The 16602-nt window shown below is 44.5% G+C and overlaps 1 protein-coding gene across 14 annotated transcripts in view; it reads right to left on the reverse strand.

Annotated features, from left to right (window-relative positions):
- Positions 1-16602, reverse strand: part of EHMT1 (euchromatic histone lysine methyltransferase 1) — a 131153-nt gene that overhangs the window by 18088 nt on the left and 96463 nt on the right. For 12 of the 14 annotated variants that reach the window (XM_085320033.1, XM_085320032.1, XM_085320046.1 and 9 more), the window contains 9 exons: positions 13940-14083; positions 12129-12355; positions 11186-11350; positions 10592-10674; positions 9078-9184; positions 7035-7157; positions 4610-4711; positions 3694-3798; positions 825-979 (listed from right to left, as the gene is read on the reverse strand). In XM_085320033.1, the coding sequence (XP_085176159.1) occupies positions 825-979; positions 3694-3798; positions 4610-4711; positions 7035-7157; positions 9078-9184; positions 10592-10674; positions 11186-11350; positions 12129-12355; positions 13940-14083 (1211 nt within the window). The remainder of the gene's footprint in view (positions 1-824; positions 980-3693; positions 3799-4609; positions 4712-7034; positions 7158-9077; positions 9185-10591; positions 10675-11185; positions 11351-12128; positions 12356-13939; positions 14084-16602) is intronic. The other 2 variants (XM_085320036.1, XM_085320039.1) reach the window with 1 other exon arrangement.

Genomic DNA, 16602 nt, shown 5'->3' on the forward strand with positions numbered 1-16602 from the left:
AAGGCATTAGGAAGAATCAATAATAGTGAATAATCACCTGAGTTTTCTTTATTAGGCATGGTTCACTGGATCCTTCTCATTGAAGGTGCTGGCAAAAGCAAGAGACTGAAGCTCCAGCWCTCAGAGGGCTCAGGGCAAATCTCACCTTGCTTCAGGCATGACAACTGGCTTGCTGGTAACTAGCCTAACTTCAAACAGACTGGAAACTCTCTCTGACCAGGAAAGTCGCATGTGGTTTGAAAAGTAGGCCCGAAACAGAAGATTCCCATCGGAAACTGGTATTGGACTTGGTCCTTGTTTATAGTCACTAACTCTTGGGAGTAAAYATACTGAATTTACTCACAGCAGTGATTAAACACAGGAAAAACCCTGTTACCCTATTATGCCACATTAGTTGCAAAAAACCTTTGATCTAGGGTGGCTGACACCTTTGAGCAGAGACACCCACGCTAGGCTCAGCCCCTCAAGCCTTCTGCTCAAGACTCCAGGCCTGCCCCACATTTTCTTGATCTTTTTACACCAGCTCTAGCAGCAGAAAGCAATCCTAGAGCGAATGCGAATTAAAGTAACGTCCAACAGAAGACCTATTTCTGCTCTGAGAGGAAAGAAAAGGCTTTAGGGCAAGCAAGAATCAGATCCCTGGTATTTCACTGTGCCTAGGACCAGATCAGGACAACGGAGACGCACAATCTCCATCCCAATTTTGGTTTGTGTTTAAATGAAAAAACATCTCAAAGTCTCTCCAGAGCTCATCAGCCAGCACCCAGATAAAAAGGAGTGACCAGAGGAAGGAAGGGAAGTGGCGAGGCTGGAGCTATACTTACACAACACACTCATAGCGGTTCTCTCTGGCTGCAATATGCAGGGGTGAGTCTCCGTGAATATTCACTGCATGTAAATCACACTTAGCAGCCAGCAATATCTCCGCTATGTCAACACAGCCAGAAAAAGCAGCCCAGTGCAAACAAATATTTTCCTCCTGGAGGGGAAGAAAGCAGAGTAGAGGCTGTTTAGTGCATTAAAATCCAACTGCTTTGGGACTTTACCATCTTTCGCTCTACATCTGGGGCATTCAACATGTGGCTTGACTTCTCCCTCACTAGATTGCTCATTTGAGCTGGAACTACAGAGGCAGCAGGGAATTCTCTGCACAGACAAGCAGAGAGTTCTCGCTCCAGCCACCTCCATGCACAGAGGATGGGGAAGCTGCACACAAAGAGGTCCATCACTTCCCTTATATATGCAGGCAAATTGTCTGTCTCTAAGCCACAGAATAATCTGGATCAATCCACAAGAGAGGTGACAGACATGAACAAACATGCTGGAAAAGGCTAGAAGTTGAGCTATCCAGCCTAGACATGCAGCAAAGCTAGCATGTCTCCCTGTGCTGTAAAATTAAAAAGAGAAAAAAAGAGCAGAACATGAGCTGTAGGGTATATGAAGGTGCTAGAAAGCAAACCAGCAGCCACAGGAAAGCAATCAATTCGACTTCAGGCATCTCTTAAATACTGCATGTACTCATCTCTCACTAGCAGCACTAGAAATAGCTGAACACTCATCTTTTTGATAGAGATATTTTAAGCGATGATACTCTGTTTTTTGTTACAGTGCAATTTGCAGCACACTTCAGAATCCTTCCACACGACAAGCTCTAAAGATGCCGATTAGAACAGTGCAATGATAGTAATGATCACGTAACTTTTTTTTTTAGGCAAAAACAAAGCACATCCTATAGTCATTTGAACTTAACTCAGATCTTTCCTTAAACAGGGAGGTTATTAGCATATACCAGGAAGGTGGGGGGACCTTTTTCTACGTGGTTTCTGCCTCCCATTACAAAAACATCTACAGAAAAACCCTAAGCAGTATTATGTACCAATCTAAAGAAAAAGATAATAGTGGACTGTACACCAAATGCTGCTGCTCGTACGGGTTATACACACAGCATGCACCTAGATTCCCCTACTTTGCTTTACATCAACTACTGCCTAACAGCAGCATAATTATAATCAAACACATTTCTCCTAGAGTAGGATGTTTCTCAGGCCAAGTAACGCTGTCTTTAATGACTGCAATCAGGAGACATCAAACTGTAGCTACAGTAATGGATATGCAATACACACACCTGCCAGGAGGATATTTTTCTAGCAAGTAAATTGTTGACTGAGATGATTTGATTTTCACGAGTTAATGTATGATCTAGTAATTGGTAGCCACAGGCTTCTGGAACAGATCAGACAAGTCAGTCTTTTTCAGAGTCRGTCTTAGGGCTGCGCAGTAATGCAACAACCCAAAAAGCCCCATCCCACTTCGACTTTTGCTCTTATGAACTGCTTCAGATCAGGATCTGCCTCGGAACTACGTAAGCCACCAAGAAATGGAGGCTCCTCCAGAGAAGGGACTTTTAGGCTAGGGAAGACAACTCCTTGAGAACAGCTGGAGCCATTTCTGAGCACAAGGAGATAAACATGCAAATACCTAGTTCTGCCAGCATCCAACAGACAAATACAGAACAGCTGCTTACATCCATTGGATTCAGAAACRGACTAGCAGTCTTGGACAAGAGAACGTACTCCCAAGAGTTATGCTAGAAGGTGAACTTATGGAGGGTAAGGTACTTCATTGCAAACTCTTAATGAGCAGAAAGCAGTGAGGTGAGTTACCCCTCATTTATCAAACTATCTCACATCTCCTTCGGGCAAAAGCTTRGAGTCATCATCATGTCCTGGTTTACACCCAAGCTTACCTTGTGGGTACTTCTGGGGTTTCAGTAACTTTAGTGCCAAAGTGGAAGAAAGAAAAATGCTACTAGGAAAAAAGAAAAGCAGCAGTGCTGATATAACAAATCTCCTACACAGAAGCCTAGAYGCTCTCTCCTTTCTTCCCAGTCATCTCCCCTGTTACTGCCTCATACTTTATCTGTCAATTTGAAACAATTCCTCTCAGTATGGCCAGCGCAGTAGATGTTCAAAGCTGGTGGGCTGATGAAGCTCCCAGCCAAGTTGGACTCACTTGGAGTCAGACTGCTAAGGTATGAAGTATTTCCCATTGTAAAGCTGGATTTACAGAGGTGAAGAACAGACCAAGAGCAAGCTCAAGCATGCTGAGCTGCTGGCTTGGGCACATTCTGTCCACGTTGGTGGCTACACATCTGTTACACCTAGGAAAAAAACAGACTTGGGATATTTGCTAGCAGACCAGTTGCAGAATCTGCCCTATCTAGACTATCTATGCAGAGTACAAGCCTGTGCTCTCCCAAAGGTATGCAGGATACTCCTCCCCTGCACAGCTCAACCGAGGTCCAGTGCACACCAGCCTGTGGACAACATGGAGCAGGTAAATCTGCTTCATATGGAGGATCTGCCCGGTGTCCGACTGACAGAACAGGCACAGCCAGGTGGATTAGCAGCAGGTAGGCAAAGAGCCAACTACAACCTGTAGCATGAGCTACAGGATCTTTAGGTGCTGTGCCAGAAGAGCTGGAGCAAAAGGCCTTCTTACCAACTTGCAAGGCTTCTTCCTAAAATATGGAGGAATATTCTCCTGCGGTTTACTCACCACCTCCAAACCACCTGTGTCAAGGGACCACCGTGCCTCACTGAACTGAGCCTGCAAGCTGCATTCTTGGGCTCAGTTGATTTTTAAACAGAGATTATGGATTATTTCTGAAATGGATTMCAGGAAGAACCTCACATTGTCTCGAATGTTAATGTCCGACCCCTTCGCAAGCAGCAGCTTCACCAGCTCAATATGCTTGTATTCAGTGGCCCAGATCATAGGTGTCCAGCCTCCGTCATCCTGGGGAGGAAAAGGAAAGGATGAGACACACAGAATAGCAAGATGGTCTCCTGTTGAGTACCACAAGCCCCTTAGCAGCCACAGCAGGCTGCACCTTGCTTAAGAGCCACAGACCCCTTCCCTTCCTTCCCTTCTCCATCTCATCACATTCCTTCACTTCTGCAGAGAAAGGTCTCAGGGTCCTGCAGAGCCCAGCACGATTTGAACCAATACACTTCAGCAGACTCTAAGTTTATTTGCAGCTCAGCACACCGCCAATGGATCTCCAGKGTGTTCAAATACAGCTGACTGACCAAAAGGCACAAAGAACATCCAGCTTATGTAAAAAGCTCATATAAAAGATCACTGCGCAACCCAGGAGAGCTGGCCTTCCCCCAGAACAAGGAATACCTAAGGCAGCGTTGCCATACCCTGCAGCAGCAGATCTCTTCTAGGACAGCTTGCCACCTGAGTGACAGGCTAGATCCCAGTCCCTAAAGCAGGTCAGCAACCCCACTCCTGTGCTAGAAGGCAGGGCAGTGACCCAAGGACCCTAGAGTTTCTCCAGAGCCTCCATAGTCAGATTCAGGCTCAAGGAGAAACTGCAAATGGAGGCATATGGAAGACAAGTTTCCATCAGGTCAGTAGAGAGAAATGCCTTCTCTGGCAAGGCAGAACTGGACACTCTTGGCACTGTCAGCCTACAACTTTCCTCAGATTTCTCCTAGTAGCAGGACTGCATTTGAGTAACCACTGTCTAGACAGTATGCTGATAAGACTCAGATTCCTGACCCAAGAAAAGCAGCTTCTGTGACCTGTAGAAAGCCTTTACCTGGCAGTTGACATCCATCTGTCCGTTGGAGAGAAGATACTGAACTACATCGTAGTGCCCCTTCTTGGCAGCCAAGTGCAGACACGTGGATCCCTCCGCATCCTGGACACAATCACAGAACAAACGTTCAGGGAACAATCACCTCTCATCACTTGTCACATCTACTCAACAATAATCATACTTAGCAACATCAGAGAGACAAGTTTATGGCCACAGTAGAGGACTCCAAATGCCTCCGGCCCACTGCCATGTGGTTAGAGAGCAGCTGCAGCCAGTGCAAGCCCTGAGCGTAGGGAGTATTACACAAATCTCAGTCATACAACCAGTGCCAACCACGGAAAGAGGTTGCTCTGCAAAATCTGGGAAGGGAGCGTCATATCTCCCTGGCCAATGGACCCTCTTCAGCTGCTGCGCACGCTGGAGAACCAAGGGGAGACCAGAGTTCCTCTACCGAGGCAGGGCCTCTGTAGAGCACTGCACTTCACATCATAAAAGCAGTCTTTTCTCTACCAGAAATGCCACGCTTACGCAAGTTTTGCTGTGTTCGTTAGCACATGCATTTATCCCAGCACAGCTGCTCTGCAGAAGCAGCGGGACAGAGGGGTGCGCTGCAGAAGGACAGAAAGGCCAAGTCCCCAACACGCCTGCACTCATGTACAGAGATAAAGGATAAAACATAATAGTAGAGGTTGAAAAGAAAAATGCTTTTCAGAGCTCTGAATACAGAGTCTGATGTAGATGGACAGGTTGGGGCTCTGAGTCATGATGGAGACACTCCCACACTAACACCAAAAATCTTGGCTGGAGTCTGATTTTTATCAGACATTTATAGCCTAAGAGCTTAGCATATAGGAAGGCCCAAAGACCAGGAAATAAAAGGAGGAATGAGAGACTGGAAAACAGTATGACTGCTCCATTCGGATGTTGCTCCAAACAGAGAGCATGGCTCAGTGCTAGGGAGCAACTCACTGAGCAAGGGCGGAAAGTTTCAGGTCAGGGATTATACTTGGGGCAAACAAGAGCTTTCTGCTCTCCCCTAAATGCCAGACACACATCTGAATGATGCCATGGCTTTCCCCTTAGACCAGTATGAGATAAGGGCAGCTTCTCAACCTTATGGAAAACAGGCATATTTTAAAATGAAGTTCCTGAGTGGGGCTATTATGTCCTATTAACAGAATCAGCACCTTCAGCATGAGAAACCTCCACCCCTCATCCTGCTGTTCTCACTGTCCCCATCCACCCAACAGTCCTGCTGCTCCAGGCTGGTGACAGAACACAGCGGTCAATTCTGTGGTTATTCATAGAAATGGCTGGAGCTGATTTTATAGCAATGTTGCTAATTTCAAAAGATGACTAATTTGGTACAAGAAACTAATTAACATAATAAACTAGTCTAGACTTCAGAAGTATTACAGTGATCTCAGGCTTCTAATTTGCTTTTGCAAGCTCAAGATTTTTTCCTTCTCTGCACCCTCACAAATGAAAAATCTCTTTTTTCTTTGACATGAATAATCAGATGAGAGATGTCTGGATTACTCCAGGATGCTCAGGACAGCGGCTAGCATGAACCTACAGGTGTTTGCCCTTTCCTCCTTCCTGGTATGGAACTAGCCTCCCAAGGAGCTATCCAAAGACTCACGGATGGACTGCATTTAATAGCTCAGGCAATCCTCCTGGCCCCAGCCCACTTCCCAGTGGACAGAGCATCCCATCCCATCTGCTGCTCTCCCCAGCAACACCACGGGYGTGAGCCAACAGGGGCAGGTTGTAACAATACAAAGTTCACGAGGGGAGCGTCTGATTTATGGGACTAATAAACAATCTGTGTATTTTCCAARATTGCAAAGCAACTACAGCATGTTAAAGGCAAACAGACAGCTGCATTTTCTAGTATTTGTTTAAATTAAAGGGTAGAGAGTTTAAAGATGGTGTCCAATTTTGCCACTGCAGTGTGGCTGTAAGAAAAAAAAGCACATCAGGCCTTCAGAAAGCAAAGCTTCCTCTGTCCTTTTTGCTAGCTTTGTGAGCACCTAATTACCAGCACATTTTAAAATGTCACCACAAAAATCTCATTAGAATATGCACAGAAGGAAACCTTGAAATGAGTAAACTCCAAAATCATCGCAATGGTTTTGTGACACTAGTATCTAGAGACTCCATATGGGATCAAATGCCCACTATCTTGGGTGCTGTAAACTGACGTAGCAAGTGACAGCACTAGCCCCAAACTGCTCACAGCTAGCCCACTGRATCATTAAAATACTACTACCAACAACCATAGCCTTTCCAAGCCTTCGTCCCCAAGACAAACAAGTCCATCTCCCCTCTTCCCATGCGCTTGCATTCAAAACTTAAAATCTCTCAAGAAATAAATGGCTGACAGAGGCTTCTTTGGGGGAAAAGGTAAGGAATAAACTGCTACCTTAGGGTCTACTAGTGCTCCAGCCTTGATAAGGTATTTCACAGTTTCCAGATGGTTGTTTTCTGCTGCTTCCATCAGTGGAGTCCTCTGGTCCTCTGAGCAGGTGTCTATATTAGCACCAGCCTGTTAGGAGGCCAAGGCAGATACACAAACAATTACAATCACTACTGTTTAGCAGAAGGAGGATGTGGGAATACAGATTTAGCAGCAGGTTGTTTCTCAAATTTAGCCATAAAAACTAGAAAAAAAGGGGAAAAAAACCACACACACACAGGAAAGAAGGCAGTCAAATTTAACCTGTTCTGGAAAGCAATATTCACTGCCTGCCCTCTCTCCAGCCTTCAACAGCCAATAACCACGGTATAACGAAGTAAACTGCTGGTGTTAAAACAGCTCGTGTTATTAATTCATTCTGGAACACTGCTTTCTGGATATCATTTGCACAACATTTCCAAAAAACCAACCTCCTCCTTATTTCAGAAGCTTTATTTTCCCTAAAATACCATTTCTGCAGACCTGAGAACAAAACAACCAGTTCTTCCCACTGTCACAAGCAGTTGAAACAACTTGCTGGTGGCAACCAAGGCAGGAGTTCTAAAAAAATTCTGGCRATCAGCTATTTCTGTTGAAATCAATGGTAACATTTCCACAGTCTTCCCTGAGAGTACATTTAGTTCRATATGGAGTGCCTTGGACAAAACCCTTACTCTTTTCCAAAACACTACCGTGTCAACTGTTATGACTACTTTAATGCTTTGATTTAGCTCAGTAACTCACACAACACTTAAGAAAACAAAAGAAAATCTCAAACCTTCTGGTTCAGAGGCAGCACAACTCTTGGCAAGTTGAGTGTGCATCTATGAGCGAAGCAAAGACCTGTTTACAGTAGGAACACGCTGACTCAGGCTCACCTGGCATGAGGAGATGGCCCCATTGCTTCCAGGTGCCTCCCAGTGAATGCATTTGTTTTGATTACTTTTAAATAGCTGCAACAATTCAGGCTAGAGAAGAGGCATTTCAAGTTTAACGAGCTGGGGACATTCCCAGCCAAAGACTGCGCAACTGCAGTACCCAGACATCAGGGAACAGACAGGATGATGAAGGATCTTGGAAACAAACTAACCCTTCCGATACTCAATTCCAATTGCTTGTAACATCTTGCAAATCATGCAAGTCATTCCATTGCCTTCACACGMAGTGACTCTAATGAGTGAAAGCAGCAGCTGGCCCATAGCTCCGTCTTCAAGTAGCACTTCGAACTCCGATTCTGAATGCCCAAACCAGCGTCTCAGCAGGCTCATTTTCAGAGATAGCGATATTGCCACATTCGCGAAGTCCCTTTAAGGTTTCCCAGTCACACAGGGCAAACAAAACATACTGCCAGTCACTCATGATGATTTCAGAATCTTTTAAAAGCCTTTTTTTTTTCTCGTGCCACTTTGGAGCAGGATCAGCAAGAACACTCCTACTTTTTCTGACTGTCTTCTCTTATTCAAACTGAATGGTAAGCCACATGTACATCTTTCTCTTATTTTGACCTGCGGGATATTTACATCGTAAAGGAGAATCCTGCTGGGGTTGCTCAGTTTTTGACAGAAGAGGAAGAAAGGAACTATTAGAAGGGCACGCTCTAGAGCCTAACCACCTTCATTACAAAGAGTAACTTTGACAGCAGCTTGCAGATCACCTGCAGGCTGCCCATGGACAGCTTGTGCTGGCACATCTGGCACTGTACTGAACTACCAGGTGTGTTAGGCATATAAGTTCCCACACACTCCAGAGTGCCCTGCATCAACRCTCACATGCTCACTGTACGATCAGTGAAGCTCACTTGGAGGATAGCCTAGAATGCTTTCGTCACATCRTCCAAGTCTTCATGCTACTCTCTCCATCTCTCTACTCTCAGCACACCCTGAGAACGAAGAAGTTTTTATAGGAGGGAAGTTTCAGGGTTAATTTCCAAGTGCTCTTCAGCCATGTGGGACAGCAGACCAAAAACCATACAAAGCTGTTTGTCCCAAAAAACATTAAGTGGAGACGAACCTGAATCAGCATATGGCAGATGTCCACGTGGCCAGACTCAGCAGCAGCATGAAGAGGGGTTCTCTTACTCTGATGCTCCATTTTAAAATTAGGATCAATTCCATCCACTGAAAAACAGAACAGAGAGACTTTCAACCACAGTTCAGAGATTAGAGAAAAGTATAACAACAGAACCAAAGGTCTCAGCTAAAGGCTTTTAAAGATGWTGTTTCCAACCCACACTCAGCACTTCTCACAATTCACTACGCACCCAAATAAGAAAGCTCTCAGGGTTGTCTGATGGACGTTTGATATGCAAGTCCTCAAACCAAAGACTTCAGAAACAACACGGAATTTTTTTTTTTATCTTCAAGGCACTATAATTTCTACCAGAAATTTTTAGTGAAATCCACAGTGTGCTGACCCATCTAGAGAACAAAAAACAGCCACTGCTTTTGTAGAGCTCAGGCAGGTATCTACTGTTTGTTAGCCCAAAGGCCATCTCCATYTCTGTCAGATTCGCAACTTCCAATTGCTCAGAGTAACAAAAACAATCAACAATGTAAAAGGATAAAAATGAAAGATTTGCTGCTTTGGAAGTTGGAAAAAATGAGGAATCAGTACCACCTGACCTTTCCTGCTTCAAGACCACTATYAGCTGCTCTTAGTATTAGTGATCCTCTTTGCACCCCTGCAAATACAGGGCTCCAAACTGGATGAAGCTACTCCAATTAACACCGGCAASAGATCTTGCCAGCAATTCTCACAGCTGATGACAGCCTGACAAAGATACCTGCGAATGATAGTATGTTGCATATGAAGCTATACTTAAGTATCAATGAATAACATTTTTGTGTTATTAAAGACACAAACAATTAAGCTAACATTTGCTAGAAGAAAAAAGAAGAATTTGATAAATGAAAACAACAGAAAACRTCTAAAAAACACATAATGCAAAGTACTGGAGTGAAAAGGAAGTGATCCCAAGGAAATGCTGTGTCTTTCAAATGGGGAGACTCCTTGGGAATATTTGTTGATTAAAGAAATCTCAGTAGTTCAAAGTCATCTGGTGACAGACAATTATGCACCTCAAAAAAAGCCGTATGTATTCAAGCCTTATGTATTGAAGATCTCTTCCTTTCTGTTCTCTTGCTGATGGAGCCTAACTTAAACGCACTCACATCTTTTTACATCCCTGTTGGATGCACAACTGCAACTATCCCACTGCATGGAGAGACAAAGTTCTGTCAGACCAGAAAATCAAGTGTAGGTCACTTGAGGACAGAAGGCAGCATCTCTGGCTGAAACTGAGTCCAAACGCAGAAGCAAGTTGGGAGCAAGTCCACTTCTCAGAGAAAGATGAAGCCATTTCAAATGACACGTTACTTGCCAAAGCAGTTTTCTCCTCCCACACCACTCACAAGGGGTACTGGGAATATGACGTGCTGCCATGCTGGGAACTGGACTCCAGCAACTGTCTGGCAGGAGCTGGGAGTACTGCCAAACACACAATGTCCTGGGAAAGAGCCACTTACCCAACATAAGCAGGACTTTTTGCAGCTCTCCTTGCCTAGCAGAGAAGTACAACTGCTTCGGATGGAACCGTAACTTCTTGGGTCTGTAGGAGTGGGGAAAGAGGTGTAACTAATACTCACTGAAGAACATTCCCAGAATTTTACTGCACCCCACTACTACGCCATGCACATGGCAAACTCTTTTCCTAGGGTACAGCTCTAGAATGCCAGTAAAACCCAAGAATATCAGCTCTCCAGAAAGGTACCTTCAGACTTGCACCTCAAACCACAACAGCCTTGTTCTATCAAGGGTATCTATACATTAGTGCTAATTAATAAATTCTGGATTTTAATAATGGGAATGGGAATTCCTAGTAGTTACAGCTGCAACTGGAGGACCAGGGAAAGACCAATTCCTCCAGACAAATCAGTACGACATTGAGAGCTGTAACTGTTTTCTTGACTCAGTAATCTATTGGGGGTGATGAATGACTGAAGGGAACAAAAATACTTTGTGCTTAAGTGGGGCCAAAATCTAAAGAGACTATATCTCAGTTTTCTCTGTAGGTCAAGCAACAGCGCCAGAACTGAAGAGATGCAGAGGCCTTTTCTTACTTTTCAGAATCCAGGGCAATTAGGGCACTTTCCAAAGTTTCTTTAACTGGTCCCTGGGTGAGGCTAGTAGTGGGCTTTGGAAAAACTGAAGACCCAGCCATGTCAAACACTTCAGCAGCTGAACTTTCCGGCTTATCTTCCTCTGACAACCGTGTTCCAGTGCCACTGAAGTGAAGAAGTGAGAGAGAGCCAAAGCATAACCATTAAAAATAGACAAGAGTATGTATATCTTATGCCAAAGAAGGAAAGGAAATGTCCTTAAAATGCAGATAGCTTAAATGAATTCGCAACAAAACCGATACATTTTACAGCCCCTTCAGTAAGAAAGAACTCCTGCCCCAAACAGGAGTTGCACTACCCTCTGGTTACATTTAGATGTAGCCTGTGTGACCGGAAATGGAGGAAAATAGGGCTGAGGACACTGTTCCACTTACTGCAAGTCATAAATGCCATCAGAACATCAKATCACCTGGAAGGCCAAAGCACTTCTCGGAAAACAGCTCAACATAGGGATGGTTTGATGTTTGTTTTCCTCTGTGTTCTGGTTCTCTCTTTGTACCTGTCCTGATTGCTCTGAGTTGCATGCCATGCTAGGCACCACATACATTTCCCTACCTTTCCACAAGCCCTGGCAATGCCAAGCCATTCCAYTATTACTCCAGTCCTAACAACAGGAGGCAGGAACTGTATCAACTTCCACGCCCTCCTAGCTTCATACCTCAGTCACCCACCTCAAGCCCGCTACCCCAGCTCTCCCTGTGTGGCTGTGCTTYTCTCAGAGATAGTGAGCAACAAAGAATATGCTTGTAGATTACAACAGCTGAGTTTGGCCGGTCAGAGGCAGACAAGAAAACACTCTGCTGTGTCAGGAAGAGCATGAGGCTTCAAACGCAAAACAAAGTCCAGGRCAAGGCTTGAGGTTGCCACGTGCTCCCAAGCTCACCTCCCCGTCGTGGTGTCAGCCCTTCCCTCCACAGCTGCTGGTTTCTGCTGCTCATAGGTCAGCGACACTGTCGAAGTCGTGTCCGCTTTTGCTATTGTTACCTCCTTCGCCTTCGAGGCCTCTTCCCCACAGTGTGGGCAGTAGCTCATGTCATTGACCTGGGAGGCACAGTTCTTGTGGAAACGGTGGGAGATGCTGCTCTCAGGCTGACACTCCATGAAAGTGCCCTAGAAAAATCACATAGAAGAAATTCACACCTTGGTCACTATGTGCCTTCCCGCTTCTACGTGCTTCATCCGCAGATTTCTTTAATACTTCATTCCTCACCATTCTTGTCACCCTTTCTCTTCCAATACAGTAAGCCAACACTGCCGCTACTTTAGAAGAGAATAAAACCAAGGTACTGGAACAAAATTCATTTAGCTAGGGACTGCAAAGTAAGTTTTAATTGCACTCAGGAAACAGAACCAAGAAGACCCAATTCCCAGCTCTTCCCTCTAACACTTGAAGGTCTTCCTTATAGGAAGATGTGCCAGTGTACTGTAAGGACTCCCCCAAAACTGCAAAGGAAAACTTTGTATCTCTGTGCTAAGCCAGCATGAGAACTACCTAACAAAGCTGTACTCAAACCGTTCAAGGGAACCACACTAATGTAATTACACCAACTTGTTATTCCAACAYAACCAAAAGCATGCGGCTTCTACGCTTGGACCAGCCCTAAGGATCTGTATGCTGTTTAACCCCAGTAAGGTGGCCAGCTGCTCCTTCAACGGACTTGAGCAACATTTCTTAAAATTATTTTCCCTTTCCAGTAAAGTCTTCTGAACTGAAGGTACCCCAGAAGTCATTACTCTACGACATTAGTGTTACCTAAAGCCCTCCTGTGCTGCGTTATTAGTGATGGACAGCACAGACTCAAACACTCCTAGCCTCACCTCTATGAACTATGACATGTCATTTAGAGATGTAACCTTTCCTTAAGGAAAGGTTAGTTAAAGCCCTCTTTCCTCCTGAATTCACAGTCCTCCAAAGAAATCTAATTACCTTTATTTCAGCTTTGAAAAATGTCTTTAAGGGTTTTGAGGATTTTATCTTTTAAATGATCTTTGACTCAGCATGAAAACTCATGATGCTTCCACTTATTATAGTAATGCTTGAGACTACTGTAGCATCTTTCCTTCAGTCATCTTAAACAGCACTTCACTAACACCAGACAATTAAGCTTCCCAATCACCCTATGAGGCAGAGAATTGGTGTTCTATCAGCTTTACCAACAGGGAAATTAGGATACTGATGACTTAAAAGGACTAGACTAAAGCTATTAAAAGTCTTGGTGGCAGAAGTAAAGAAGAAGTGGGAGATCTGAAGCACTGTCTTGTTCCAATGCCATCACTTAGGTTCCCCATCTAAACCCTCATGAGCTGGTCGTGGGACAGAACCACTTTGCATACACAGACTGATTTACAAAGCAGCCTAACATAACTTTTGATGCGACTGACCTGTGCAGAGGAAGAAAATAAATAAAAAAAAAAAACTCACTCCAAAGAAATTCCTAAGGCCAGACATCCACTGTGGGAAATCACAATGAAAACCAGGCAGTAACATCTCCTGGGGTCTCCAGGGAGTTAAAGGAACAACTTTAGCTACCCTCAAATACATTCCTCTTGTACAAAACACCATCTGACGTGCTGTGGAAAGAGGTGGAGCTTATGCCAGGAAGTCAGTAAACCCCTTCAGGTACATCTCCACCTCCGACTCTTTCAGCTACTGTGACAGGCACCCCCTTCCCTAGATTGAGAGCACGGACTTACTGCAGTGCAAAAGTATCCACAGCCAGGGCAACACTGGTGTTTCACCATCCTCCCTCTATGGTCCTCACACAGCACCAAAAGCTGGACTTTGTTAGACGGGCGCATCAGTTCATACTTAACCACACTGTTTGTGCATCGGCCCAGCTGGAACAGGAGAAATTAAAGGAAATGAAATTACTGGAGACCAAAACACTCTCTGTGCTTGTGCGGAGGAAGATTTTGCACACTGCCCTGATGAGCCCTGGCTTTTTCACAGTAATTCAGATGTATGCCAGATAGCATTAGCAGTGCAGCAGGAAGCTGTGAAAGCTGCTCTCACAAGAAGAAATGCATCATTTACTAACTAACATGCATGTGGCCCAGAGTCGTTTGTTCCTTGCAAGAAAAATCATAACTGGAAACGCACAACAGTCAAGCAGCCACAGAATGGGCAGTCCCATGGGCCTGACTCAGACAACATACGCTCTTATTTTGCCAGGAAGAGCGGGTGTCAGTGACCAAGAGAACAAGACCATATGCACTAAATCTTGTTACTGTTCAAAAGTATAAGTCACAGAAAGATAAAGGGGAAAATAACAGCTCTTCGCTGCCAGCTAAGTTTTCGTCTGTACTGGTTCCAGCACTGGCCCCTGCCCAGACCACAGGGACAAACAGCCAGGCTTCACCAGAGCTCAACTGAAGTTACGTTTTGAGTATGTTTTCTAAAAAAAAAAATGTACAATTTCAGGCTTAAAAACCTGTCTTCTCTTGCGCTGCCTTATTTTACTTATGACAGCAGGCTCTATAATTGGGATTCACTTTTCCCTACTGGTGTTACTCACTTTGCTGYATCAGAAAGATCAGTGCTTCCTTCCACTGCCCCCATTCATACCGCTACAATACTTCCACATCCTAGTTGCCACCTGCTAGCATGACGCAAAACTGCTCAGGTTCTGTAAGTTCGTCTTTGTAATGCCTTGCTCCCTCCAGATGCTTAACAAAGGACTTTTAACAAACTAGAAATTTAAACGTGAAGGCTTTTACAAGGAAACGYCCCTACAAAAATCCGTGCAGGGTTTATTGTGCACTGCCGCCGTGATCGAAGGGTCAGGAACAAACACAGGGCCGACTCACCACTAGCAGACTGCGACTGTCCCTCTCTGTCCAGCTGAGCTTCTACCTGCTGCTTGTTCTCTGCCTAACTAGACTCCTTCCCTAACATATCTATGTATTTTTTAACTCCATTTGTCCTACAGAACCAACAGCACTGCAGAGAACAGAACAGAATTTAACCTGGCTTACTGATTCACCGATATTTTGTCTCTGATCCAAGTTACCCAAATTCTAGCTGCAAGGTCTACCTGTTGTGACCCCTTGGCTACAGTGATCACTGTTAATGCAGATCCTAGAGTTTGCAGGAGTGGCAGAAAAGAGGACAATTCCATTTACTTTACTTATGAAGTGAGCAAATGATGAACTGAACGCGTGAGAAGGAGCACTGTCTGTGTGAACAAGTCCTCCCTGTACTATTATGTCACACTTAATATTATTTGTCGGAAACTTTTAAAAAGTCTGAAATGATTAATTGCTATTTTCCAACCATTACAGAGTACAGCAGAGCGCTCATAACTATTTATAACATTATCCAAGGACATGACAGTTGGGAGAACCTACAATTCATACATACAATATCCTTATAACATCTATGAGTCATTTAATATCCCTCTATGAAAAAGAATCTAACAAAGCATGGCCTTTGCTATTCTCTCTAATCTATCTGGGGAAAGAACGATCAAACAACCATATGCAAGAGAAACTCTTTCATTTATTTTTATTTCGAAACATTGGGGGACACTAGTCCCYCTCTCTCCAAGTTTCCAGGGTGTTCTCTCTTTAATAAATCAATATTGCTTGCCAGGCTTTGGAAATTCCTTTCTACATAGGATACCAGCACATACTAACAGAAATAGAGCTCACCTCTAAATTTCATTACTTTCCTCCCTGTCTCTCTTCATTCACCCACCCTTCTCCTGGGAACCCACAGAAGAACTAGGAAGATTTTGGCTCCCTGTCCTACTATCAGCAAGTATCAGAGTGGTACAGTGTGACTGTGTCTCAGCTGCAGCTTAGAAGAAACACAAGTGCCTTCCAGGAAAAGGAGGATCRAAAGAGTTTGCTTCTGTCCTGAAGTCTTACTTTCCAAAATCTAGGAGGGAGTCACTTCTGCCACTGACTTCCACACTTCTGGAACCAGCAGAGCCCAACCAGCCCAGCTGTAATCAACTGAAAGTCATCAAGTGCAGGAGTTTTTAGTCAGCCAGACCTGGAGGCAGTGCAGGGTTGCCAGGACATAAGAAGCTTTGTAACAGAAGCCTCTTCGGGGGAGGAGGAAAGAGGAAGGCTGGGAGAGACTGAGCTGGTGGACAGCATGCCAAGTTCCAGAAACTCAAAAGCTGGCTACGGGAAGGTTTGCATCAGCTCCTTCGTAGTCAAGGGAAACCAGCTCTAAGCTTGCTCTGATTGGATTTTCTCACTTTGATGCATGCTAATGTATTTTAGTCCACTTTGCCTGAAGTATGTCTGCTACACCACATAGGCCAAGACAAGTAGAAGAGATCCATCCAATGTCTCTTCAACTAGCACACAGACAAGCACTATCTCCTCACTTTAGAGCGGCTTTAATT

Source organism: Rhea americana, unplaced genomic scaffold (genome assembly GCF_003343005.1).
Source record: "Rhea americana isolate MKP2758 unplaced genomic scaffold, rheAme1 scaffold_61, whole genome shotgun sequence".
In the NCBI taxonomy this organism is placed as follows: domain Eukaryota; kingdom Metazoa; phylum Chordata; class Aves; order Rheiformes; family Rheidae; genus Rhea; species Rhea americana.